The sequence below is a fragment of the Muscardinus avellanarius genome, assembly GCF_963383645.1.
Source record: "Muscardinus avellanarius genome assembly, chromosome: 10".
Classification (NCBI taxonomy): domain Eukaryota; kingdom Metazoa; phylum Chordata; class Mammalia; order Rodentia; family Gliridae; genus Muscardinus; species Muscardinus avellanarius.
This window is the reverse complement of record NC_137796.1, coordinates 13283095-13310360: the sequence shown is the minus strand read 5'-3', so window position 1 is coordinate 13310360 and position 27266 is coordinate 13283095. Positions and strand designations below refer to the sequence as shown.

The following is a 27266-nucleotide window of genomic DNA, read 5'->3' as shown; positions in this document are numbered from 1 at the left end:
GGCAGATGAATTATTTTAAAGAAAAGCGCACTGTGCTATTTTTTTCAAGCTTCATGGTTGTTAGTGCAGAATAGCAGGTCTGTACGCACAGTCACGCTCTCAGTTATCACCGATGTGACCCATCCAAACAGTAGCATCCGCTTCTGCCTCTCGGGGTAAATATTAGGTACACAATAAGGAAACTTAGAAAAGCTCTGGCCGGTTTACCTTGGGAGCTGAGCGCTACCTAAGGAGTGCACTGATGCCCCACTGTCAAATAAAAAGCAAATGGTATCTTTAGATATGTGCCTCAGAGAGGAGGGCTTAATGCCAATCACCACTGGGCATGGAATTTGAACTGCCAGAGATCACAGGTTCTCCACCGCTCACACAGTCACACACAGGCCTCCTGGATGTGTTGTTTATGAGCGGCTAAGATGGTGCTGGCTTTCTGGTTCTCAGAGAAAGCAGAGGCAGTCGTTGCTGAAGTTCTGATGGGAGGCTTGTTGTTATCATCTTTGAAACGAATACATGGAGCCTTGTCTTCACTTTCTATTGCTGGGTAACAAATTACCATAAATTTAGTGGCTTAAAATAATAATACTAATTCATTATCTGTCTCCATGAGTCAGGAGTCCAGGTATAGCCTGTCTCTATCCTCTCCTTAAGACTGCAAAAGGCTCAAACAAGTGTGTTAGCTGAGCTGCCTTTCTTACAGGAGGCTTGGCTAGGAAAAAAGCCCACGACGAGGTGCTTCAGGTTACTTGCAGAATTTCTTTCTTTGCAATTGGATGATGGGGCGCCCCCGCTTCTTGCTGGCTATCCGCAGGGAATGTCCTCAGTTGCTACTGAGCTACCCACAGCTCTCTGCCACATCGCCCCTTCTGTGGCCCTCTCATGCTTGACATCCCCCCACTAAGAAGGGCCCAGTCTGATGAAATCGGGCTCACTGAGGATAAGTCCCTTCTTAAAGTCAACTGACCTGGAATCTTAACTATGTCTGCAAAACCCCTTTGCAGTAGTACCTAGGTTAGGGTTTGACTGAACAACCAGGAGAAGATAATTGTACCCCAGATAATGGGATACCTCAAGAGCCATCTGGGAATTCTGCCTACCGCAACTGCCTTCATGCTTCTCTTCCGGTGAGTTTTGTAATCCGGATTTTTTAGCTCACACTATTGAGCCCATAATTAGGTGTCATGTAGGACATTTGGGTTTTTGGTAAAGTGATGACAATGGCTGTCGTTCACGAGACCTCATTATGTACCAGATACTTTGCTGCATTTTTCTATGCGTGACTTCATTTAGCCATTACCCCAACTTACCTGCCACTTCTGTATCTACGATACAATCAAAATCCTGAGCTATAGAGAATAAACAGGGGTAAGTAACACACCCACAGCCCTTTGTAAAAAGCAGCAGGATGGGGATCAAGCCCACATCCCCTTTATTTCAGAGCCCCTCTACTTACCCTGTTTCCACCCATTATTACCTTGTGTATTGTGACTTTTGAACAGTTATGAAATGTCACCCAGCACCATGTTGATTATCATTTATCCATCTCTGATTTACCCTAACTTTTCTCCTAATAACAGAATATGTTACACAGAGTAAGTCCTCCCCAAAAGCAAAGGACACACCTAAAAGTCAAATACTCCAGAGACAAATATTTTAAAGCTGTTTAGAGCCAGACTTTTCATAAAGATGGCCCGGGACCTTCGCATCTGACATTTTAATGTACCTTGATGTTCGGATCCTATGATGTATCTTGCTGTCTCATTTTATGCCAAGCATTGATTAATAAGCTTCATCAAAGACAAAACTCACCAATTCGGCCCAGGAAAGCAACTTCAGGTCTTTTTTTTCCAGAGCATCTAACCTGTGTCAGCAGGAATCAGAATAGAAAGGGGGCACATTTATTGAAAACAAATGTCCCCTGACTTAAAATAGCGCCTATGTTATTGACTTCCTCCCTTCACCATGAATAGAGGGTTGACCTGTGCTGCTGGATAGAGGAAAACAAATGGTTGGGATGGAGAACATGACATTGACAGTACCCTCTCTAAAAGGCATCTCGTTTCTTGATAAAAATAAAAGGGAAAAAGCGACAATGATTTATGTATTAATTGTAAACTGAATTTGTCATAGATGAGCAAAACTACATAGAATGCTCTGAGGCCACAAATTTGGAGAGAAAGGCCACTAGAGTGAACTGTTCTCACCTAGACCTTTCTTACTTGTCCTTCCATTTGTCCTAGGCGCAGATGGGTCTGAACTTTGAGCCTACAATTCCCATAGGATTTGAAATGCCAAGTTGTTTTCCCACTCGAGGCCCTTACGTATTACAATCTGAGATTCAGGAAAGTTAGAACGGGGACTGTCTGAAGATGTGGCAGTGGACTGAACCAACAGGGTAGTGTGGCAGGGAGCAGCTGTGATCTCACCAGGCCCAACACCCTTTACTCTGGACCCAGAGATAAGACTACATTTCCCTGCTTCATTTGGGCCAGATATGGCTGCATGACTGAGTTCTGGCCAGCCAAAGTGGGCACACATGATGTCTCCCACTTCCGGTCTTGGTGCAGAAAATCCTAGCGTGTCACTTTCCATTTTCTTTCTTCCCTTATTGGTTGGCAGTGCGTCGGTCCATATTCAACGTATCCTGGGAAGCCATGAGTTAAATACGTCAGAACCTGTTTAGCTGAGGTCTTTGAGTGAGTGAGTGAGTGAGTGAGTGAGTGGAACAGAAGCCCATCCTCACCCCTGTCACCACTTGGAATTCATGGGAACCAATAATAAGCTTCTACTGCATTATGCCATAGGGCATTGCAGATCTTTCTGTTATAGCAGCTCTCATTACCTTATCCAAAATATCTGCCCAGAATTTTAAAACTCTAAACAAGAAAGAATAGTTGGAAAGGAGGAGAAGGGCTAGTTATTCAGGCATGAAAAATCTCTTCCCATGGATTGCTTTGATTGTGCAGGTCAGATTGAAAATGATATAAGTCAAGGACTTCTATCTCCTATAATAAAAACTTCAGATGAAATGGAGCTATCTTGATCCATTTTAAAGCAGCTATAGAAAATTGAATTTGCATTTATAGTTCTTTATAACTCATTTTTGTGTCACCTGTGATGAATGTGTTAGAGGATTTTAAAAATTGGATAAATTAAAAAGATACATTAGAAATTGTTTTTTGAACTTAAGTTTGAACAGACCACTGTGGAATTCAATTCTTATAGTTTCTTCTGCCAATAATAAATGACCCACACTGCTGAAAATTAAAGTTATGAGGATCACTATCTTTTACTAATGTATTAATATAACATTATAAATAACTTTAATGTTCTGGCAAGACAGAATTTGCTTACTGTGAGATGGGAGGTAATAGAGAAATTATTAAAAAAAAAAAGAACAAATTAAGTGAAGCAAGATTCAGCATTTTTTTCACAAGTGTCCTTCAAATAGAGACAACTATCAGATAACCCTCTTCATCCCAGGCTGAGTTTGTCTAGTAGAGTATGTAATGATGAATTGTTTTATTTGTGTAAGAATTCAAAGATTATGAGTAATAATGACTCTTGACTTAAACCTATCATTTCGATTCATACAAAAATAAAATCTCTTCCTCATCACTCATATATCCTCATCATATACAATTTATACTCTTAACTAGAGTTCTTTTTGGCTTTATTTAATCCATTCAAATTTTTAAATGCAATTTACTTATTTCCTATGTAGACTATTCAAGCCAGGAGAAATTCTAAGTAGATTTCTAGTCTAACAGCACTTATCCTCAGTTGCAGATTAGGAAATTGGCATTTCGATTTAAATATTAGATTCTTGTTATGTAAGTACCTGTGAACCTGTTCCTAAGAGAATAATCATTGATTGGGACCCACTGACCAAATCCAATTTCTGAATCTTCACTGGAGCTAGACCTGAATTTTGGTAACATTTCAAGACCCTGAAGTGTAACCCTTTATGAGATTTCTGCTTCTTTGCAGTCTGCAACTCTGACTGCTAATCTGCAGTGTACTTTCTTTTCATGTACAGAGTTCACCAGTGTAACTCTCTTCCACATCAAACCAAACTTGGTCAGAAATTTTTGATTCATAGCTTCTGCTGTACCTGAATCTTAAAAGAGCTGCATGACTTAAAGGTCTTTTAAGCAAGAGAGAGAGAGAGAGAGAGAGAGAGAGAGAGAGAGAGAGAGAGAGAGAGAGAGAGAGAGTCAACTTGTTTTATATAGCTTCAAGGAAGTAAACTAAAACCAATGTGTGGAAGATCAAAAAAAAGTGCACATCTACCAGATGTAAGAAACTGTCTAATAATTGAGCCTGGGACCATTTACTTTATGTAAGCAAGTTATCTCCCCTCAAAGAGTTTGGTTAAAGGGCCAATGCATTCCCTCATTTTCCAAAGATTTATTAAATGTCATCTATAACACTGGGCAAGGCTATAGATGCTGGGAATATATCTATCCAAAGTCCCTTCTATACAGAACTGACATTCTCCTACTTAAAGACAAACAATAAGCATGAAAAATAACTAAATTAATCACTCTGTTAAGAGATGTGAGAGCTAAGGAGAATAGAGTGGGGTAAAGGTGACTAGCTTACCTGGGGTGGGTTTGCCATTTAGAATGCGGTGGTCAAAGCAGGTGTTATAAAAGACAATATTAGAACAAAGACCTGAAGAAAGAGAAGGCACCCCAAAGATTTAAGCAGTTCAAAAGATGAGATTGTTTTTATCCCTACCTCTCATCTTTTGGATTTTGGATTTTTTTTTGTGGGGGAGGGGAGATGTATTATTGAAATTGCATCTCCTGCCTTAACATTTTTCCAATTCAAATAAAAAAACATACCGACCTAGAGTTCTAAAGGAAATATATTTATCATATGAAGTCCATCAACAAATAGCCACAAAGATCAGCACAACTTGGTAGCAAAATCCTGTTCCCCAGAAAACAACCACACTCACATGGTCTATGTTACGGTAGGTGCCCCACCCCAATTATAGATATAATTTATATACTTATAATATATAATATAATTATATGTATAATATATAAATTTATTATGACACATAATTATATGTAATTTTATATAGTGTATAATTTTTATATAGCATATATCTTTATATAGTATATATAGATAGATAGATATTGATATTCCACATTCTAACCCCGGATCCTAACCATTATCTTATTTAGAAAAAAAAAGAGAGAGGTGATTAGGTGAGGGAGATCGAGTTGAGGAGATCGTCCTGGATTGTCTTTGTGGGCCCTAAGCCCATGACAAGGATCCTTAGCAGATCCTCACAAAGAGAGAGGAGGGGAAGAAATTGGGCAGATGTGGTTCTAAGCCACTAGAAGCCAGAAGGAACAAGAATTGTTGCTTCCCTAGTGTTTCTAGAGGGAGCATGGCCCTGACAACACCTTGATTTTGGGCTTCCGGCCCAGAAGCGAGAGAATAAATGGAGATGAAATGGCAGGAGAGCAGACGTATTAGATAGACATTTCCTTCTCAGTTCCTTTTCTTATGTCTCAATTTCTTTAATTTATTCACAGGTTCAAATATGACTGTTTACAATCATGTGTTTAAAGTAATGGTCTAACACGAACCCAGAACCAGACTCTATGGGAGTCTTGATGAAGGCAACAGTTCAGTAGTGCTATGCCCATAGATGGCAGCCTAACTTCTACACTGCTTACATCAACGATGTGTATGAGGAGGGCAGGGAGCGAGGAAGCACACCAAGTGCTGTGTGCACGCGTGCTTGCCTCACTATGATGGATAATTACAATGCACCAACAAAAGTATATGTTTTACAAAAAAGAAATAGACTGCCGGGAGTCACTTCCAACTCCATAATTCAGTCTTACAAAAAAGAAATAGACTGCCGGGAGTCACTTCCAACTCCATAATTCAGTCTTACTATGTATTTCAAATTAAATGTAGAATTTTAGCTAACAAAATTCTCTTAATCATTATGAAATAGTAGAAATCGGGGTGACTTCCTATCTGGTGTTTGTTAATAAAAGCTGTCTATCTTCACTATAACACTAGACACTTTGCCCTTGAAAGCATTTCTTTTAAAATTCCAAAGTCCATGAAGTCTCTTGGACCTTCTGTTTGCATCTTGGAATTTGGAGATCAGAACAGATAATTAGGATAAGCTTTTTAGAGAGCTGGATTGCCATCACGGGAAAGAGATGTAAAGAATCTTCACAGAGCATTCAAAAGTAGAAACGGACGTTTACTCCTCAGAATCAGATTGCTTTTTGAAAAAGAAAGAGAGAGAGAGAGAGAGAGAAAAGCCAACAAACATTCAGTTGCTTTGATTCCAGAAAATAATGTTTGTGTCTGATGTTGAGTTCTGTGGCGCCAGCCATTTGAAGTACAGAGGGCTTTGACATGTGCAGAATGCAACGCCAAGAATATCCTCCCTGTTAACGTCAAGTCTTGTGTTGCAGGCACGCAAAAAATCCCTCTGGACGATTGAACCCAAAGAAGGCGTGGTTCCCCCGGAAGCTGATTTTCCTCTGACATTGACGGCCAACCTGAACGACATACTGACTTTCAAAGACACAGTCATTTTGGACATTGAAAATAGCAGCACCTATCAGATTCCTGTCCAGGCTTCAGGGATTGGGTCTACCATTGTTTCAGATAAGCCCTTTGCTCCGGAACTCAATTTGGGGGCACGTTTTAGGTAAGGAAATAGCATGGACCAATTTTTATAACTCTCATATATGTTGCATAAGCTGAACAAACCCTATAGCTTAGGAAGTTAAGTGTTAAGTAAATAAGAATTAGCCTCCTCTGTCCCTCTCCTGTTCATTTCTCATTTTCTTGGATCTTGATGGATACTCAGCCACAATAAAACATCTCCTAGCCATAGCTCGGCTACAGTCTCAGCTGTGTCCCTCTAACATAGAGAAGGAGATGGTTTGTAGAAGATACACTATTTTTTCAAACTTACACGTGATAAGCTGGGTGTGGTGGTACATACCTGTAATCCCAAAATTTAGAAGGCTGAGACAGGAGGATTGTGAGTTCAAGGCCAGCCTCATCCATGAAGTGAGACTCAGAAATTTAGCAAGACCCTGTTTCAAAGCAAAAAATAAAAAGACTAGGGGTGTAGGTCAAAGGTAGACTGCCCCTGAGTTCAATTCCCAGGACCACAAAAAATAAACAAAGAACAATAACAGCAGATAACTTAAAAAGTGATTTCTCTGTGATGAATATAGAACCACAACCATGCTATCTCCTCTTTGACTTCAGTACGCTGCTAATTCCTCTCCACAAATTTAGAAACTAGATACGCTTTAGTGGTAACTAAGTAGAGTATACCTAGTAAGGTAAAAAGTTTTTGTAAATACACCTTATCAGGTGTTACAGCAATGGAGGTGCCTGCAATTGGCTTCACCCCATCACCCAGGGAAAGCTAGAAGGTCTAAACATTTAAATAAAAGATGGTACTGTATGGAGTAGAATCGTATAATATGGATAGATATAAAAAGTCTGAAGTTTGAATGCTGAGGGCAGAAGGTATGTGTGGGGATTTACTCCTGGTTCCTCAGGAGAGTCGTGCAGTTATCAGGAGCTGACTCCTGGGCTGGTCGGGTTTGGACCTGTCTGTTGCAGTACTGTGCACACATCTCATCAGCACAGCCCCTGCCTTCAGGTCTAATAGCCCTGAAACCAAGTCGTACACATTGTGCTTAGACAAGATGTGACCGACAGTTAAATCAGGGAGCAGCCCTTCTCACAGTCCCATCCATGCCTCCTTTCCGCTGCTCCACCCACAGAACACAGTATTGAAATTACCACGAGCTAATAGCAAACTGAGTCACAGGCGAGTCAGTGAGTTGAACTGCTTATGTTTTTAGACAAGTATCCAGTTACAGTTTTTGATCCAAGGAGATAGAGAACTCCTCCTCTCCGCCTGCCTGTTGGCCATAAGCCCGGGCGTTTTGTCGTTGCATACTGGTGCTTCTATTTTTAAGTTTCTTCAAGTGCACCCAAATCTAATTACAGAAAACAATATACTGCAAACTGGATCTAATTACATGTTCTTCAAATAGTGTCAAATGGCCCCCAAAGGATATTCCAACACTTGCCTGGAATTGGAGGGTTAGCTAACAGTGTTTTATGAATACGTAGCTAAATGTAATTGTTAGCTACTAATTTCCTCTCTGCCTAAACCCTATTATTATTCTTCTGTCATAAAATTATTATACCAACAACAGCAAAAAGAATCCTCAGGCTGGGTGTGGTGGCGCACACCTGTAAGCCCCGTACTTGGGAGGTTGAGATAGAAGGATGGGAGGTCCAAGGCCAGCCTCAGCAAGTAGTAAGACTCTCAACCTAGCATGACCCTGTTTCAAAATAAAAATAGCATAGAGAAGAGGATGTAGCTTGATGGTAGAATGCCCTTGGGTTCAGTTCTAGGACCACACACACACACACACACACACACACACACACACACAAAGAGAAGAATTCTCAAAAGCAGAAGTGAATGATAAACTATAACCCACAGCCTGTTCTTATAAATAAAGTTTTATTGGTACACAGCCCATATGTCCTTGGCTGCTTTCCTACTATAATGGATAAGTAGAGTCGTTCTGACAGCACTCATGTGGCCCCAAAAGCCTAATAATAATAATAATAATAATAATAATAATAGTAATAATAATATGTTATTATTATTATTCAGCCCTTTGCAGAAAAATCCTAGCCAATTCTTGGTCTAAAGAAATATCCATATGCAGCTCCTTCTGACCACACATTTTGGAGCAACTCCCTTAACTTTTCAGAGGTCCCTTATCTTTATAAAATGGGAATTCATATACTTAAGATGGTTACATTTATGTGATTGTTGAAAGACATATACAAGTAATAGAGGCTGTACATAGTTTATAAACAATATATATTATTTATTACTTCCCTCAAAAGCCCACTGTTAGCCATAAAGTTAAACTGCTAGGTAAAGGCCATCCACTGAGCTTACCCCATTGCACACGTATCTAGAGAGAGATGGTTTTACCTGACAACTGGCAAATATTTCTTCTGGTTATTTATTTGATACTTCAATTTACTTACTAGCTAGAATGTTATTTCCTAAGAAGAGCATATGAGGTGAATTCTCAAAGCCTAATACAATTTAAAAAATAAAGAGTCTTGAGATTAATTTTTCCCTTAAAAAAAACCCAAAAGACAAAATAAACCTGTAAGTCAATTTTAAAAATCTAAAACAAACAAAACACATTTGAGTAACCTCCAAGATCTTAGAAATTTCAGGTTCTTCACAAAGGACCAGGCAGGCAGTCAGAAGCTCCTTAATGAACATGTGTGGGAGGGATGGATGGATGGATGGATGGATGGATGGATGGATGGATGGATGAGTGGATGGATGGATGAATGGATGAGTGGATGGATGGATGGATGAGTGGATGGATGGATGCATAGATGGATGGATGAGTAGATGGATGAGTGAATGAATGAGTGGATGGATGGATGGATGGATGAGTGATGGATGAGTGAATAGATGAGTGGATGTATGAGTGGATGGATGGATGCGTAGATGGATGGATGAGTGGATGTGGATGGATGGATGGATGGATGGATGAGTGGATGGATAAGTGGATGGATGAGTGAATGGATGAAATAGCAACATCTTGAAAGCACATTAGTCTGAGGGAGTGCCTGGCCTACATGGCGCTCTGGCCCACTTTCGGCCAGTCCCCCCATCTCAGTGCCTTCAAATTGAGCACATCGTCACAAGACTCACTCGGAAGAGAATTACTCAACACAACTTGAAATATGCTTCTCCTCCAGCCAGTTTCCTTTCACTCTTCACAACCGTTCCTTAGGGTGGTTTCCACATGCACAGTGTTCGTGCGTCCTGTGGTGTGCTTGTTCTGCTGGGGAAGATTAGGGATGAGTGGAGCCACTTTTCTGCAACATCTCACTTAGAGGTGGCAACTCTGGGACCAAACCCAAGTTCATGACTCCAAGTCTTGGGGGCATTGAGTAGATACTACCCCATTCTATCACCATGATGGATTTTTGTAGCATCGTAACATAGTATTTCTACACACTCTAAAATAGGAATGTGTGTGTGTGTGTGTGTGTGTGTGTGTGTGTGTGTGTGTGTTTTACTGGGGATTGAACTCAGGGGCATTCTATCCCTAACCAATACTTCACAGCCCTTTTGTATTTTTTTTTTTTGAAACAGGGTCTTGGTAAGTTGCTGAAAGTCTCACTAAGTTGCTCCAGCTGGCCTCGAACCTGCAATCCTCCTGTCTCAGCCTCCCGGGTTCTGGAATGACAGACATGTGCTACCATGCCTGGCTGGAATGTCTTACTCTTTAGCTAACTTTTTAAATAATTCCAGAGGAATAAGTCCCAAGGGCAGAGGACTGCTCAGAACATTCCTAAGCTGAGTCTTCTCTGCACCTGACTTTTTTTCCCAGCCTGGATACCCATTATTACCGCTTCAAGTTGACCAACAAGGGACGTCGGGTTCAACAGTTATTCTGGATGAATGATGAATTCCAGCCCCTGGAAAAACTGAACAAAAAGGGGCAGGTTAAGAAAGGGCGTGCTGGTGCCCGTCGCCAGCCCAAGGACTCCCAGGTGCCCAAGAATACAGGGAGCCCCGTGTTTCAGATCCACCCTGTCAGGATGGAGCTGTACCCAGGCCAGACAATGGATGTGATACTTGAAGGCTATTCTGCTACTCCCAGGGTAAGAGGACAACACAGTTTGAAGCTATTTTTCTGCTAAATAAATCTTTGCTGCACTGTGTCTATTTCTTAGGAGAATCCTTTGACATTTATCTGAAAAAGGATGTGGTTTCTCATAGACTGTGTATAGCATCGAGTTACTTACCATGGCAGCATCTGTTGCTTCCAAGCTCTGCTCAGTTCTCTGCTTGTTTCCATAGTTACCATGAACCCAACCTTAAAGGAGCATTTAAAGCCGGTTCTTCCTCCCAGGGTAAATAATGGCCAGCCAGCAAATCTCTGGTGGAGGAATATCCAGTTTTCAGTTGAAACAAATTTTTCTATTAATACTTAGCAATGTTAATTTAATAATTTTTCCAAAGGGATGTTCTATAGATACTCTGGGCTTTCTCTTCTATTCAGGTATTGTAACATCCCTGTGTTTTTCCCCTCTACCTAACTACAAGAGCATCACATTTAGAAACATCATCTTTTATGTTTCAATGAAACAGCTATGTTTATCTTCAGCAACTCTGATTTTCTGCTCTTATCACAACACATTCTGCTTCAAATATTTAAGCAGATTCAACCATGTGTCTATTTATTACATTCCCTCATGGAGTTTGGAAACCACCAAAAACTAAAAGAAAGACTTGGGAAGTTACATAAGAGTTTCTTCCAAGCTAGAGATATATAGCTCAATGGCAGAGAACTCGCCTAGCATTTGCAAGGCCCTAGGTTCAAACCCTACCACTGAAGGGAAAGAAAAGAGCTTTCCCATTCCACAAATATGGACTTTGTGAATGAGCAATGATACTTGCTTATGTTACTATATTAGGAGGTGATACTAAAATTTTCTTTCATGAAATAGGAAGCAATAAGAAATTTGTCTCCCTAGAGAGATGACGTAGCTTTGCTAGGATCACAGATTCCACTTTATTTACATTATTTTGCATAGAACATTTTCAAGTGGAATACATCCTTAGTGAGGCAAAAAGCTATCTTTCATTATGGAGTCTATAATGTGCTCATTCTCTCTGTTCTTTAGAGGCTCAGCTGTGATAATATCCTGAAATATATGTGACAACATTGTGGTGGGTACTAAGGGTGTTAAGGGTGACCAGGACACAGCCACTTCCTCAAGACACTTACTCCACCCGTAGGCAGAGCTCAGTGTGGTCATCAAGAGTTGGGCATGAGTTTTAAAGGCGCTAAACCTGAGCTACTGGAGACCAAATTCAGTTTAAGATCCTAAAAGCCTCCTTGCCTGAACTTCCAAATTATGCTGTGTAGTTGAATTCACTACCATCCCAACCTGAGCATGCTTCAGTATAAGCTTTTCATGATAGAAATTAACTTTTGGTCCCTTTTATTTATAAAAATAAGACCTTCTTGAGTCCAAAGAAATATTAGTTTCTAATGCATGATTTAAATTAATCCGATCATAGTTTTCAACTCATTTGATAAGAAATTATACAGTTACTATTGAACTATAAACCCCATGGAGGACTTTCTCTATTTTTTCAGCACCATCTTATACATCTAGCCTCTAAGACAGCTCTTGTTGCATAATAAATTTCAGGATGGATAAATTCATAGATATATTTGAATATAAATTGATTGCACCCTCAAGGGCAGTCAGAAATAAACATCAAAGCCATATGTAACCAACCAAAACATAATTGTGTGATAGAGAGCAATCCCCAAAATGCACCATTGAAGAAAACGTGCTTTCCTCCCGACCCCAGGCAGGCAGTTGGGAATCAGTTTCCTCTGGGTGAGTCATTAACTTTTCTGAATTATGGTTGTCTTAAAAATGTTGGTGTGTCTCTTATGCAGATAGTCAAAGAAAAATTGGTGTGCCACGCCATCATCGGGGCCCAGAGGGGAAAGAGCTTGGTAATGGCCGTGAACGTCATCTGTGAATTTGTAGCTCCTCTTATCCAGCTGTCCACCAAGCAGCTCATCTACCGACTGGAGAAGGTCAGCAGGGCTGGGCTAGGGAGGGCTGGGTGCTCTGGCGGGATCACGATGTTCACGCTTTCATTTTGGAAGCTATATTAATTGGGATCCTGTTGCAACCATTACCCAGCCAATGTTTCTTTAAGCTTCAGAGGCCATTATACATCTAACTAAAAATTCAGAATCGAAACCTACAATCCTTTGGAATCGAAATTCTATTTCCATCATTCATGGTGTGTGAGCCCAAAGGGGAGGGGCAATCCAGTGCACCAGTAATGCATTTTTGCCAATTGTTTACTGTAAGTAAAAGAAACATCACAGTAGAGAAAAGAGTTGGAATAGAATTATCAATAATTGTAATAGTCTGTAAGAATAAGAACAGCTACCACTTATTGATTAGAATTGCTAGGCACTAAGCCATGCTCATTATAGGCATTTTTCTCAGTTGTTCCTCAAAAAAAACCCTGTGCAGTAAGTTCTGTTATCTTTCTCACCATACACATGGAGAAGGGAGGTACGAGTAAAGCCATGTAGCTCACCTAATGCCGCTGAAGAATAATCAGGGGTGGGAAGTGGGGAAGGGCTAGATGAGTGATGTGTGCATGTGTGCCTCTACCGTCTTGTACTCCATTAAGATGTATGATTACAGTGCACTCATAAAAAAAAAGAAAAAAGAAAAGCTTTTCCCTTGAACTTCCTAGATCTAATAAAGTTTTCCAATGATTAAAATTAATTCTTTTTGTGTGTGTGTGTGTGGTACTGGGGTTCCTGGAAGCCCTTCTACCTCCGGGCTACAGTCCCAGACCTATTTTTACATTTTTATTTGGAAACAGGGTCTCCTAAGCCAGAGCGCGCACCTGGCTTCGAACCTGCGCGATCCTCCTGCCTCTGCCTCCCAAGCGCGGGGATTACAAGCGCGCGCCACCACGCCTGGCTAATTCTTTAATTTATATGCATTAGTTGCCTGACACTGTGTGGCCACTAAGGCAATAAATGGGAGAGTCGAGGGCCAGGGAAGAGCTGGGAATGGCTGCTTCCAGGAGAGGGATCGAATGAGGAAGGGGTGGAGGAGGCTTCGCAGTAGGATTTGACCTGTCAAGCAGGGTTCCTTTCTAAATTACTTACCATTGAAAAGGACATGTGCAAAACATCAATTCTGAGTCAGAAACTCTGTTGGTATTGAAAATCTGGGTGAATGAGACAACATAATCAAAGCCAAGAGACTCATGGAGGTTCTAGACTGTCAATCAATTATTCACGGTTGATTCAAGCCAGACATGGTGGCACATACCTGTAATCTGAGTACTTGGGAGGCAGAGACAGAAGGATTGCAGATTCAAAGGCAGCCTTGGCAGTGTAGCAAGACTCTCGGCAATGTAGTGAGACCCTGTTTCAAGTCAAAAACATAAAAAGGGCTGGGGATGTATGTCTCTTGGAGGTAGAATGCCCCTGGATTCAATCCCCAGCATCAGGGGGGAAAAAAATCAATAAATACATTTAATTCCATGTGTTAAGTAAAGCCATGCAGAAAGGTATATGGTGCTGTGAGTGCACAGACTGGGAGACATGTACGTGATGTCTGTGTGCATGTGGCCGCCAGCAGCTTCCTTGAGACTTGAAGTAAAACCAGTTCATCTGGTGACCAGAAGGGGGTGGGGAGGAACTGTCGGCAGAGAGAACACCTCGTGCCAGGGGCCCTGAATCAGGAAAGGGCTTGGTGACCATGAGCAGCTGGAAGACCACCCTGGACAGAGGAGGGGCCAGGGATGGCAGAGGTCTCTGAAGGAGGGGCAGGAGGAGCCAGATGTGTGTGCATGCCTGAGAGCCACGTTCTGGACTTTGGTCTTTGTTCTATACAGCCACTGGAGGGCTTCAGGGAGGAGAGTGACATAGTGACATTTATTAAGAGTATTCCTGCTGAGTGGAACAGTTTTCAGGCCTCTGGTGCAGTGGACACTTTGTTGGGTAGTAAGGATACACCAGTGAGGACAGTCCCTCCTGGAGAAGCGCGCAGCCTACGGGGAAGACCAAGCACTAAGTAAGCCAGTGTTGCCTCCTCTGATCTCTGCCGTCATACAAAAGTACAACGGCAGGCAAGGGAGAAGCAGCCGGGGGTCCTTTCATTAGCTTGGTGGGTTGCAGGAGAATGTTCAAGACCATTTATTTTGGTAGCAGATTCCATCATATTTTGTTCATTACAACAAACAAAAATCTATTGAGCACCACCTCGAGTAAGATACTCGTCTGGGAGAAAACTAAAGGAGCATAGAGCCTAGTCGGGGAGGAGAGATGTGCAAGCTGAGCTCAAGCCAAGGAGTAGTTTCTGAGCACATACAGTGTGTTACGATCCGACAGTGTACAGGGCAGAAAAGACTCTGGCTTAGCAGGCGTGGGAGAGTTTCATTGACAGTCAAGCTTCTTTCGAACCTAGAAGCTTCAGGAGACACGTCAAGAGAAACACTCCCAAGAGCTCCTGCTACAGTTAAGTCTCACTGCTCTGCTTTTCATCTTCCTTTTCAATCTAGTCACTGCAGCTGCTCTGAATTTGGTGGCATCGTATTTTCTCTGAATGCGCCACTCAGAGGAAATTCAGTGAATATTTATTAAATAGGTCTTCTGTGCCAGACATTATATGTTAAATGTGCAGCTTCGTTTCTCATGAGGTTTTCCTCGATCTATAAGCACTCCGAAATCGGCAGGTGATACTTCTTGTCTTCTTTGTACACCCTTATGCCTTTTGGCAAGGGGAGGGCGGCCTGTTTTTGCTTAAATGCCTATTATTTGAGTTTATCGCTACGTGAAAATAGGCAGATGTTGGCAAATTGGCAGTGGCTTCTTGTTGAATTAAAGAGTGAGCCGAGGTAAAATCCTCTGTATTTGTTTTCACCCCTCTCTCCTTCCCCCAAGTTTGAAATCTCTCCTACCACCGTCTTCACCATCTTTCATTTCCTGCTCATACTTAATCCATTATAACGGAAACGGTGAAGAGATGCAACTTCATTACCCGGCACGTGCAGGAGACCCGTTAGGTGCCCGTATTCGGATGTAATTGTCTAATACCCAATTACCTGCTCTGCCTCCTCCTCGTCGGCTTCAAGCGGTGCGTCTGTCTAACTCGGTACATTAGAATATAATGATATGAGCCCTGTCTCTGGAAAGGGTTTTTCTCTACCGGTTTCCTCAGATTTGATCTACTTCATAATGATCGTGCCTGTCCTAAGCCGCTGAAATGAAACCGCATCCCTGTGGGATTGAAAAGGTCAATTGAAACTTTCAGGCCCATTTGCTTCATGAAGTTTCAGCAGCAGATCCTGTCTGCTGATATTTGAGGAGAAAAACAACCCAGAGAGAAGGAGTCATTTTAAAATAGATGGGCTCCTCTGGGCTCCAGCCTCCTTGTCACTGAACTCTGAACGGCCTCTCGCCAAAAACCGACCGAGTGTGGCTCCTTCCCTTCAAAGCTGTGTGCGGTGACACGGCAGCTTTTGGGGAAGGGGGCTGGTGGGCAGCTCTCAGGCGGCCTGTGACTTTGTAGGCCTAAACCCACTGCTCCCTCCCTCCCTAAACTGTGCTGTGCAGCCACACGTGCAAGGGGCGGCGGCATCTGTATTACCAGGCTAGAAGGAAGGAACTCAAGGCTGGCACAGGATGGCACATGCCAGGCCCAACCCCTGAAATGATGTCGGAAGTGCCCAAGGAGCTGGTAGAGCACAACTGAGACGGGAGCTTTGAGCTAACCGATGCTGGCCCCCCATGCCCCCCCACCCCAAGGGCAGAGCACCCAGGAACCACTGAGGGAAGGCTGTGCTGGACTGAGCTGGAAGACAGAGACAGATCAAAATATGAAACCAGGAGGATTTATCTAAAACTGGAACAAAGAGAAAAGGCAAAGCAAACCATAGAGGGCTGGCAAAAAAAGGCGAGCCTTGTTGAAAGAGCCTGGGGGTGATGGGGGGAGTTTCTCTTGGGTCCCCTCTATCTGATACTGAAAGACCCCCTTTCTAGAGCACACAAGAAACAATTTTGCCAAGCACGGTGGCACTAGCCTATAATCCCAGCACTTGGGAGGCTGAGACATGAGGATTAGTGAATTCAAGACCAGCCTTCGGCAATGTAGCAAAAAAGTCTCAAAAACCTAGGAAGACCTTGTTTCAAAACAAAAAAATAAAAAGAGGGTTGAGGGTAGAGCTCAGAGGTAGAATGCCCTTGAGTTTCACCCCCAATACCACACAAAAAAAAAGAGAGAAGAAATAAGAATAACATCAGAATGAGAAAAATCCATCCTGACCAGAAACTTGTAGCTCAAGATCTATTTCAGATGCTTTTCCTGGTTGAAAAATGAAATCTGATATGTCTAATAGAGTGAGCAGATGCTTCCAAATCAACTATACTGTTGGATCTTTAAAAAAAAATTTACAGAAAATAGTTGCAAGCATTGGTCAGTATAACAATATAAGCATGTTTGCAAATTGTGTATTTCAAACACAGAAAATGGAGCCCACGAGGGCAGAATGTTTAGCTGGTCTAGTGATTCCTAGGTTCTTTCACAAGATACCACTAACTTGTTAGACTGTATGACACTGCGGGGAAGTCTGCATTCATGTATCAGAAGCGTGGCTTCCGTAGGTGCTTTTAACTAGGCAACCAGAGAGTCAGAAATCTAATCCTTGTTTCCTGGGTTATATAGGTTCACTTTCCAGTAACCCGCCATGTATCATTCCACAGGATTTATCTAAATCTCCACCAGGGGAAATCGACAGACAGATATATAAAGAGGGAAACACCAAGCTTGTTGTTCACAGTGACTGCAAGACTTCTGCTGCTTAGGGCGTACTGTATTTGCCATAACTTGGTTTGTTTCTTCTTTTTCCTTTTCCATAGAAACCTAACACTATCTTGGAACCGGATTACCAGCCCTTGGTCATAAAGAACATTTCTACCTTGTCTGTGAGCATGTTACTCTCAACAAATAGTCCCTTCTTTTTATGTGAGACTGATAAGTCCCTGCTGCCTGCAACTCCTGAGGTAACTTGTCAGGGGGCTATGTGTATGAAAAGGAAGGCAATAATGATGATAATAAGAATAACGGCAATAATAATAATAATAATAATAATAATAATAATGCACTGCCTAACTTCAGTCTACATTAATAGGAAGGATCCAGGAGACCAATAGTAGTTACTACAGAAAAATTGGGAAATTTATATCTTTTAGTATCTTTTAGTATCTTTTAGTAGTGATGTGTACATGTAAGTCTACAAAAGTTTTTTTTTTGTATCCCACTATGATGTATGAATACAGTGCACCAATACAAAATTTAAAAAAAATACAAAATTTTAAAAATTTTAAAAATTTTAAAAAGTGAGTAATCAGAGGTCGAATGCCCCTGGGTTGTTCCATCCCCAGACCCGGCCAAAAAAAGAGTAGTAAGACAGGCATGGTGGTGCACATCTGTAATCCCAGAACTTGGGAGGCTGAGACAAGAGAATTGTAGGTTCAAGGCCAGTCTCAACAATTTAGTGAGGCCCTCAGCAACTTAGTGAGACCCTATTTTAAAATAAAATAGGGCCAGGCATGGTGATACACGCTTGTAATCTCAGCATTTGGGAGGCGGATACAGGAGGATCGCATTTCGCAGACAGCCTCGGCTACTTAGTGAGGCCCTTTGCAACTCAGTGAGACCCTGTTTCAAAATAAAGAAAAAAAAATAGGGCTGGGGATGTAGCTCGGAAGTAGAATGCCCCTGGGTTCCATCTCCAGTACCACAAAATAAATAAGGAAATAAAATAGGACTAGGGCTGCAGCTCAGAGGTAGAAGGCCCCTGGGTTCAATCCCAGTACCCCCCCCCAAATAAATAAAATGTAATAACTTAGCATCAATCAGTGGAACACTGTCACTAATGCCATAAGCACTTCCAACTCTCTGTGATAACCCTTTCAGGCCTCGCTACTAAAGTGAAGCCAATCTGTAGAAACAGTGACTTCCTACAAGTGATAGCAAAGACCTTGTCGTTCTCTTCCTTCAAACGCAATCAAAATCGCATACCCAAGAAAATGAGGAGATGGCCCGGCCCAGTCTTCAAACCAGTGATGAATACTGTCTCCAAATACTGAGAAATCCAAAGCAGTCTGTGTGAAAGCCTCGATCCTTTTGCCAGTCCGGGGAAAGATGTAGAATTCTCTAATCGGCCCTGCAAGATAGCCCCTGTGGTCCTTTGCCGGGTGTGAGGACACCGGTGAGAATGGCCAGCCAGAGAGGCAAGTGATACTGAAGAGCTGTGGGAACGGAGGACTGAAGAGAAGCCAGCCTACACACACACCATCTTGCTCAGCTAATGGGGTTGCTAGAAAGGAGGAAGGGAAGCTGGGCACAGTGGCATACATTTGTAATCCCAGTACTTAGGTGGCAGAAACAGGAGGGTCACAGGTTTGAGGCCAGCCTCAGCGACTTAGGCCCTCGGCAACTTAGTGAGATGCTGTTTCAAAATAAAAAACAAAATAGGGCTCAGGTTATGGTCTGGAGGTAGATACCACAAGCACTCTGAAGGAGGCGTCTGCTGAAAATATATTGACAGAGATAGATCTTTGGGGAGAATGGGGATGGAGCACTTCCTAAGAGGAAGTTCCAGACAGTACCCATCCAGGATCGTGAGTTGTACTGCGCTGCGCTCTGCCCTGCCCAACACCTTAGCCAAAAGTTAGCAAGATTTCAAATGCCCATGCCTTTTGTTCTAGTAATTCCAAACCTAGAAATGTATTCCATCGACACAACATGGACAGTGGCATTCATCTCAACACTGGTCATAGAGGCCAAAGATTGGAAGCCGGTATCCTGAGACTGGTTAAGTAAATGATGGCGGAGTTCTGTTAAAAAGAGGGAGGCAGTCCCACGTGCGCTGATATTGAGTGACCTGCCAGGGAGAAAAGTGTAATGCAGAAGAGTGTGCTTAGTATGCTATTGCATATGTAAAAAAAATAAATAAGAAAGCATATGTGAATGTGGTTTTACATACATAGAGTTTGTCTACAAAAATAGACAAGATACTTGTGACCTTGTGTACTTCTCAGGAGGGAAACTCCGGCTTGGGGAAGAGGTAGGGAGATGAGCACGAGGGTGACTTGCTTTTCATTGTTCTGTCCATTGAAATAGAAATGAAATTTTTTAAAGATTTTTTTTTAAATAAAAGCACATCTTTTCCTAAGACAAAATAATATAGAATATGCAAGGGTAAAATACATCTTAGTGAAGTCATAGGATTTATTGGTAACCAAGGAATTCTACAGCATCTCAGCAGAAAGAGAGAGAAGCATCAAAGGAAAATTCTATACTAGTTTTGGACTTCTCCACAGTAACTTAATGCCAGATGACAAGGAAACAATGACTACCGACACTGGAGGGGAAGAAGGTGTGACCCAGGAATTTTATAACCAGCCAGAGTATCCTTTGAGAATAAAGGGAACAGGCACTTTCAAGATGCAAGGAATTACTGGATAAGCATTCACGTCCCTTTGTTAAAAAAAATATTTCCAGTGAAATACAGCCATTCAAAAGAATCAAATAAGGGTCTCAGGGATGAATAAAGCTGTGAGGAAGACAGACAGAGAGGGATCCCCGGTCCATTTAAACCGAAACATCACAACTTTGGCAACTGAAATTTCAGAGCAAAATGTTTGAAACCTCAATTTCTTAAAATTCATCACGGGCAATAAAAAATGTGAAAGTAGAAAAAGCATACATATGCTTGTTCTATCTCTTATAGAGTTGGACATCAATAAAAACTACTTAGTGCTTAGCCATCTTTTTATTGTAAAGGGATAATAGTGATAAAATATATACCATGTGCACTACGCCTTAAACACCTCACATATATATTAACTCATTCTATCCTCTTGAGAGTTAGGTACTATTATTACCCCTATTTTACATATGAGGAAACTGAGGTCCGATGCTTTGCCCAAGGTCATACAGCTAGTAACTGTATTTAGATGCAAGTAGACTGACTCTAGAGTCATTCATCTTAGGAATTAATCTCTTATATAGTAAAAATTTAAGATGTTTTATTGAAATGGGTATTTTAATAAATAGTATAGACCAATTTTATTTGTATAAACTCTATTTTTCAACCATTATGCCTGAACTAACATTTACCAAATATTAATTCTGAGAAATAATATATGGTAAAATTGTGGATAAATTTCTAATTTAATTTGTGTGCTTTATAGAATGTAAATTTTGTGGATGTCTATTATTTCTATAAAACAACAAAGTCATTTAACTCAAAAAAATTTCATCTTAAGATGAAACCCGGAGTGGCTTTTTCCCACAGATTAAATGTGGGATTCAAGCAGTGCCTAAAAAAGCCAACTTGGAGCCAGCCTTAAACGGCAAGACGTCACTGAAGACACGATATCGAAGGACACTTGGGGATTTGAGTCAAAGAGAGAAAAGAATAAAAATTCAATCTTCAAAGATATTTAAATACCAGCCAGGCGTGGTGGCGCACGCTTGTAATCCCCGCGCTTGGGAGGCAGAGACAGGAGGATCGCGCTGGTTCGAAGCCAGCCTCGCTAGCTTAAGAGACCCTGTTTCCAAAAAATATATATATAATAGGTCTGGGAGTGTAGCCCGGAGGAAGAAGGGTTTCCAAGAACCCCAGTATCACCAAAAAATATATATATATATTATATAATATATATATATTTAATAATATAATAAATATATATATATATATGTGTATATATATATATTTAAATGCCAAGCATTGTGATACCAAGTGCAAAGATGTCACAGTCTACAAGGATGGGTTCTAAATTGTGCCCAGCCATGTGTGCCATTGGTAAGATCAAAGGACAGATAGCCAGTGTGACTTGGAATGGGAGCCTTATTTCTCTCTCTCTCTCTCTCTCTCTCTCTCTCTCTCTCTCTCTCTCTCTCTCTCTCTGCTAATTGTTGAATCAGTTTATCAACTGAAGCCATCTAGTCATGTCACATGTTAAGTGCACAGTTAAGTAACTGAAGTGCTTAAGCTCAGGGGAGAGGCGAGGGGCACTGGCAGTGTCCATTCCTGTGTGCATCCCCCCACCCCGTGCCTCGGGGCACTCACTGCAAAACCCTGAGTGGCCTTCCTGCAGATTAAATGTGGGACTCAAGCAGTGCCTAAAAAAGCCAATGGCAAGGTGTTACCGCAGGGACACTTGGGGATTTGAGTCAAAGAGAGAAAAGAACAAATAAAACTTACCAAACAAACTCTGTACTTCTCTGGGGTGTCATTTTATGTTGAACAGAAAACAGTGGGAAGTGGATAACACTGAGCTTAAGAGGTAAGCTAGCAGACATTGGAAAAAAATTAAATTACCCAATCTGTCTATTTCTGGGTCACTCTGTACAGAGCCCCCTCTTTCCCCACAGTGCTTTAGAAGATCTTTAAAAAATATTTTCCTTCAGCCAAGAACTTTCCCACTTGTCTAGCAAGAACATTTCACAGTCTAATTTATTTTCAGTTAAGAATATTTAATAATAGTTATTCATTGCAGACTTGGCCTTTTACAATCCCTCAGTCCTCCAACCTTATCAAAATCTTTCCCTTCAACTAATTCCTCTTCAGATTTTCTTTGCTTTCATTTTCAACTAATAAAATATGTGTGCGTCTGTATGCCTCCTTGCAGTAGCTGTCTTCATCAGCTTTTTGTTACCATAACAGAATGCTGAAGACTGGGTAATTTATAAAGAATAGAAGTTCTTTTGAGCACACAGTCCTGGAGGCTGGGCAGTCCAACAGCATGGCTCCAGGGAGGGCCAAGTGCTGGTTCAACTCATGGTAGAAAGCAGAAGGGCAAGCAGGTGTGTAGAAGAGAGAGGACACAGAACTTTAGAACATCCCACTTCCCCAGTAGCCAGTCCAGCCTCATGGAGCAGGAACCCACTCCTGCAAAAGTGGCATTGACCCATTCCTCAGCCCAACCCCCACGAACAGAACTCTTCCTGTTAGGCCCTCCTCCTGATGGCAATCAAATTTCAGCATGAGTTTTGGAGGAAACAAACTCTGTTGAAGCTATAGCACTAGCTGTTTGACTATGCACACGTGTGTGCATACATAAATGTCTATAAATAACTTTGGTTGGCCTGTGTCACGTAGCAGGTTGGAAAGTCACAGTACAAAAGTCGGTGATTCCCCATTATCTTGTTTGTAGCCTATTAAATTGGATATTGATGAAGCAAAGGACCTGCTGGTCAAGTTTGACCCTTCCTACAGAAATGATCTCAACAACTGGGTGGCAGAAGAAATTCTAGTGATCAAGTACGTGGAACACCCTCAGGTGGACAGCCTGAGCCTGCGTGGAGAAGTGCATTACCCCAACCTCACCTTTGAGATGATGGAGGTGGACTTCGGCTGCATCCTGAACGATACCGAGGTCATTCGCTACATCACCATTACCAACTGCAGCCCCTTGGTCGTGAAGTTCCGCTGGTTCTTCCTGGTGAACGACAAGGAAAACCAGATAAGGTACAACCAGCATAGAACTTCTCCAGACCCCTACTGCTGATTCATTTCCCTTTTCAGCCTCTGCACCGGGTTTTCTGTATTCTTCATACTGGTCCTTCATAAATATTTTTAGTTCTGACAACTTATTACTGACAGATATCACAAAAGAGCCTAAAACCATGGTCTGCCCTAGATCTCCAAACAGGAAAAGCAGAGACATCTTTGAAAGTACAACACTGTACAACATTTTACAACAGATCTGTGGAACTTACCTTGCTCAACTGAAACTTTATGCCTATTGATACCCATTTTCCTTTTCCCCAGCCCCTGCAACTACCATTCCACTCTTTGATTTGTGAATCTGAATATTTTTGGTAGCTTAAATAAGTAGAATCACACAGAATCTCTCATGATGTGACTATCTTATTTCTCTGAGCAGAATATTCTCAAGTTTTGCCCATGTTGTCACACATGTCTGAATAATATTTAGCCCATCATATCTGAACATCACATTTTATTTATTCATTTCTTTACTGGTGGACATTGAAGTTGTTTCAGCATCTTGGCTATTGTGAATATCCCTGCATTGGACATGGGTGTCCTGATACCTCTTTGAGATCCTGATTTCCATTCTTTTAGATAAATACCCAGAAGTAGGTTTGCAGGGTCATATGGTAGTTCTATTCTTAGTTTTTTGAGGCACCTCTATAACCATTTTCCATAGTGACTGAACTCTTTTGCCTTCCCAGCAACAATGTGCAAGAATTCCAGCTCTCCATACCCTCACCATTTATTGTCTTTTTAAAAAGTAATAGCCATCTTAACAGGTATGAGATTAGATCGTTGTGGTTTTGATTGCACTTCCCTAATTATTCAAGCAACGCTGAGCACCTTTTAAATATGCCTGTTAGAGAAACGTCTATGCAAGTCCTTAGCCCACTTTATAAGTAGGCAATTTGTATTTTGGTTTGGGGCTTTGCTGTTGAGTTGCAGGAGTCTGTTAGGTATTTTAGAGATTCGCCCCTTATCAGATTTACAGTGTGCAGATGTTTCCTCCCATTCTATAGGGTTCTTTTGCACTCTGTTGAGAGGTTTCTTTGCTGTGCAGAACCTTTTTGGTTTAAAATAGTCTCGCTTGTTTATTTGTGTTTTTGTTGCCTGTAGAGTTTTCTTAATAAGCATTTCTAACACAAAGTATGGGTTGAGTAGGATGGAGCATCAAGTCTGTGCCCCACCGAGCTCCAGAGTGCCTGCTCTCTGTAGTTCAGGGGATTTCTGTTCTGGTCCACATGTTATATGCCTAGACATTTACACTCTTATAAAATGATGGGAGGTGGTGATTACTGCATTCCTTCTTGGTTGGCAATCAGGACTGATGGGCTTCTTTGCATTTCTTCACTGGATGTTTTGACAGCTTGCTTCTTAGCATGAGGATATTGATTGGCTATTCCTGAGGGACCTTGTATTGTTTCCTGGGTGGCTTGTCAGTATTTCCCATACATAATCATGTCTTACACATGACAGCCCCCCTTTTCTTTCCTGTGCTCGTTACCACGGTAACGCCAGCTGGCTCTGGATGTCTTCCGTAGTCATCTAATGATGACCCACCGCCGTATTGAAGCTGGCAGCCAGTCCCGGGCCTGAGTAGAGGAGTCTGCTCATTAAAAGCCATGGACTGTTTGGGTTTGGAATGAGATTCTGTAAATGGTGAACATTTAAAATAATTATGGAAAAAAATCAGCCAACCTGACCTAATGCGCTTCAAATACCAGATTTTGTGATGTTACTCTGATGTGCCACAGCTAATGAGTTTATTCCATCACATGCTTTATTTGCTTTTTTATTTGTGAGAGGCCATTTCCATAATTAAAATAGTGACATTTTGAAAATGGACTTGGCCAAGACTAAAGATGATACCCTTTCTTTTGCACTGATTTAAGCATTTATTTAACAGTTTTCCCCTTTCTTCAAGATATCCTTTCCTGTCTCTTAATATCAATAGCGGCTTATAATTCATTGGTTCATTCATTCATTCATTTCATCAGAGAGACATCCAGAAAACACTTGACAAGTGACTCTATGGACTGAGTATTGTGTGAAGCATGAGGGATATGAGAGGCGTGGCCCTCGTCCTGGGCTTAGTGGGGAGCAGACGTGGAGAGCGTGTTATAATGCCAGGCTCTGAGGAAGGAGATAGCCATGTCCCGAGGCCTCAGTGAAGACCACACTGTGTATCCACAGTGCATGGTGCAGAGAGGAGGCAGGGAAGTAATAATATAACACGCATACATGTTGGTTAAGACTCACGAATCCCTTCTGCTGCAAGTCACAGAAAACCTGACCGTAGGCAGAACTTAAAAGGAAAGTCATCGGCTCCCACAGTTCCAAAGCTCAGATCCATGCCAGCTCCCAGCCTGGCATAAAGCAGGTTCAAACAATATCATCATCATAGCCAGGGTCTCTGTCTCGGCCCTGGTTGCCTTCATGTGCTGACTGCAGTCTCAGGTCGCCTTTTCTCCGTGGCCACCACTGGCTGCCAGCTCTCCAGGGACACATCTTTTCAGGTCCAGAACTGCCAGGAGATTCACTCTGAGCAGAGCAGAACTTCATCCTAGTTCCTGGCCCCACTTCACATGCCCCACACTAAGAGTGTGTGTGATGGTGACCTCTGAGTACCGAGACCAAAGAGGGTGGCACGGGGTAGATCCCCAACCAAACTGCCTTCTAAGAGCCCGGAAGCAGAGAGCGCGCCATGCACCTGCCACGGTATTGCCAGCAAGGCAAGACCTGAGCCCACCATGCCGGAAGACATGATGGTAGAGGAGTCGGGAGAGGAGGGGTAAATCGGCAGGAGGGCATGAGAGCCCTGGTGTTCCATGAGGAACACAGACTCCTTATTGGAGGCAGTACTGAGGCTAATAATCAAGAGAATGGCAGAGTCAGGTTCTTTCAAAAAGATGACTCTTAGCCACACTCAGTACCGTGGAGCAACCCACCCCTGTCTTGACTTGCAGACACCATCCGGCTCTCCTCTTATCCCCTGACCACCACTCCTCTGCTCTCCACCAGTGACAGCCGCACTGAAGTAGCAAGACTCATGATTGCTTCAACCCCCAGTTTCAGTCAGCCTCTGTCTCTGAGGCTTTCAAATGTGCATGTCAACCTAGACCCCTCTACTCAAGTCCCAAGTCTGTTGCCTTTCTGATGTCTTCTCTGCGATGTCTCACAGGTGCTTCATGTCCAGCATGCTGTGCATTAACTCTCTTCTCTCCTGCTCCTCCCTTGGCCCTCCTTGCCTGACTTCCAGGGCTCCCTGTCCCAGGGAATAACTTGACTGGTCTCCCTGGGAGGCAGCAGATTCCTTCTGCCCAAGCCCATCAAGTCCATTGCCAAGTTCTACCTGTCCCACCTTCTAGAAACCCCACTGTCTCACTGTCCCTCACCCGTAGCAAGCCACCGACTGCCACCTGTTACCTGGGCCACTGGGGCATCACTAAGCGGGCTCTCAGCTCCCAGCTAACAAGCCTGAGGCTGCTTGGCTCAAGCCAGTGCATCTTAGATTCAAGTAGAATGTCAAGCATAATATTCTACAAGGCTTAACACCAGCAGGTCCCCAGCACCTTCCCGGTTGGCACCCCCCTCGCCACACACCAAGGACCTCTGGTTATCTTAACAGGTTGGCCTGTGTCCCATCCAGTGCCCTTTCTGTCCCCTCTCTGCTGAAAGCTGTTCCCACTCACACCCAGATAACCCCTGCTCCTTCCTTTAGCCTCAGCTTCAGCAACCTTCCCCCAGGGAAAACTTTTCTGAACCCCCGCCCCCCCCAGGCCAGAGAGATCCCCTGCTGGGGGCCTGGGCAGCCCGCCTCCTTGGTGACATGCATCACACTTGTACTTATGATTCAGTGTCCATCTTCCCAGTGGGCTCTTAACTCCCACAAGGCCAATAACACATGTGTCCTGTCACCTCTGGAGCTCCGGAGCCCACCACCACTCTTAGCATGGACTAGACCCTCCACGGGGAATTTTTGGTTATCAGTTGCTTCATCTTGGGCATGCGTAGAAAGAGGGAGATGGTCTCATAACTGGTTTACGCGTCTTTC

General features: G+C 42.5%; 1 protein-coding gene across 1 annotated transcript in view; it reads left to right on the top strand.

Moving 5' to 3' along the window:
* HYDIN (HYDIN axonemal central pair apparatus protein) overlaps positions 1 to 27266 on the top strand; it is a gene marked incomplete at both ends in the record, with an annotated part of 366181 nt that overhangs the window by 166361 nt on the left and 172554 nt on the right. Inside the window, 5 exons of the mRNA XM_080704134.1 lie at positions 6459 to 6697; positions 10467 to 10740; positions 12558 to 12701; positions 17562 to 17705; positions 22872 to 23185. Of these exons, the coding sequence (XP_080560260.1) occupies positions 6459 to 6697; positions 10467 to 10740; positions 12558 to 12701; positions 17562 to 17705; positions 22872 to 23185 (1115 nt within the window). The remainder of the gene's footprint in view (positions 1 to 6458; positions 6698 to 10466; positions 10741 to 12557; positions 12702 to 17561; positions 17706 to 22871; positions 23186 to 27266) is intronic.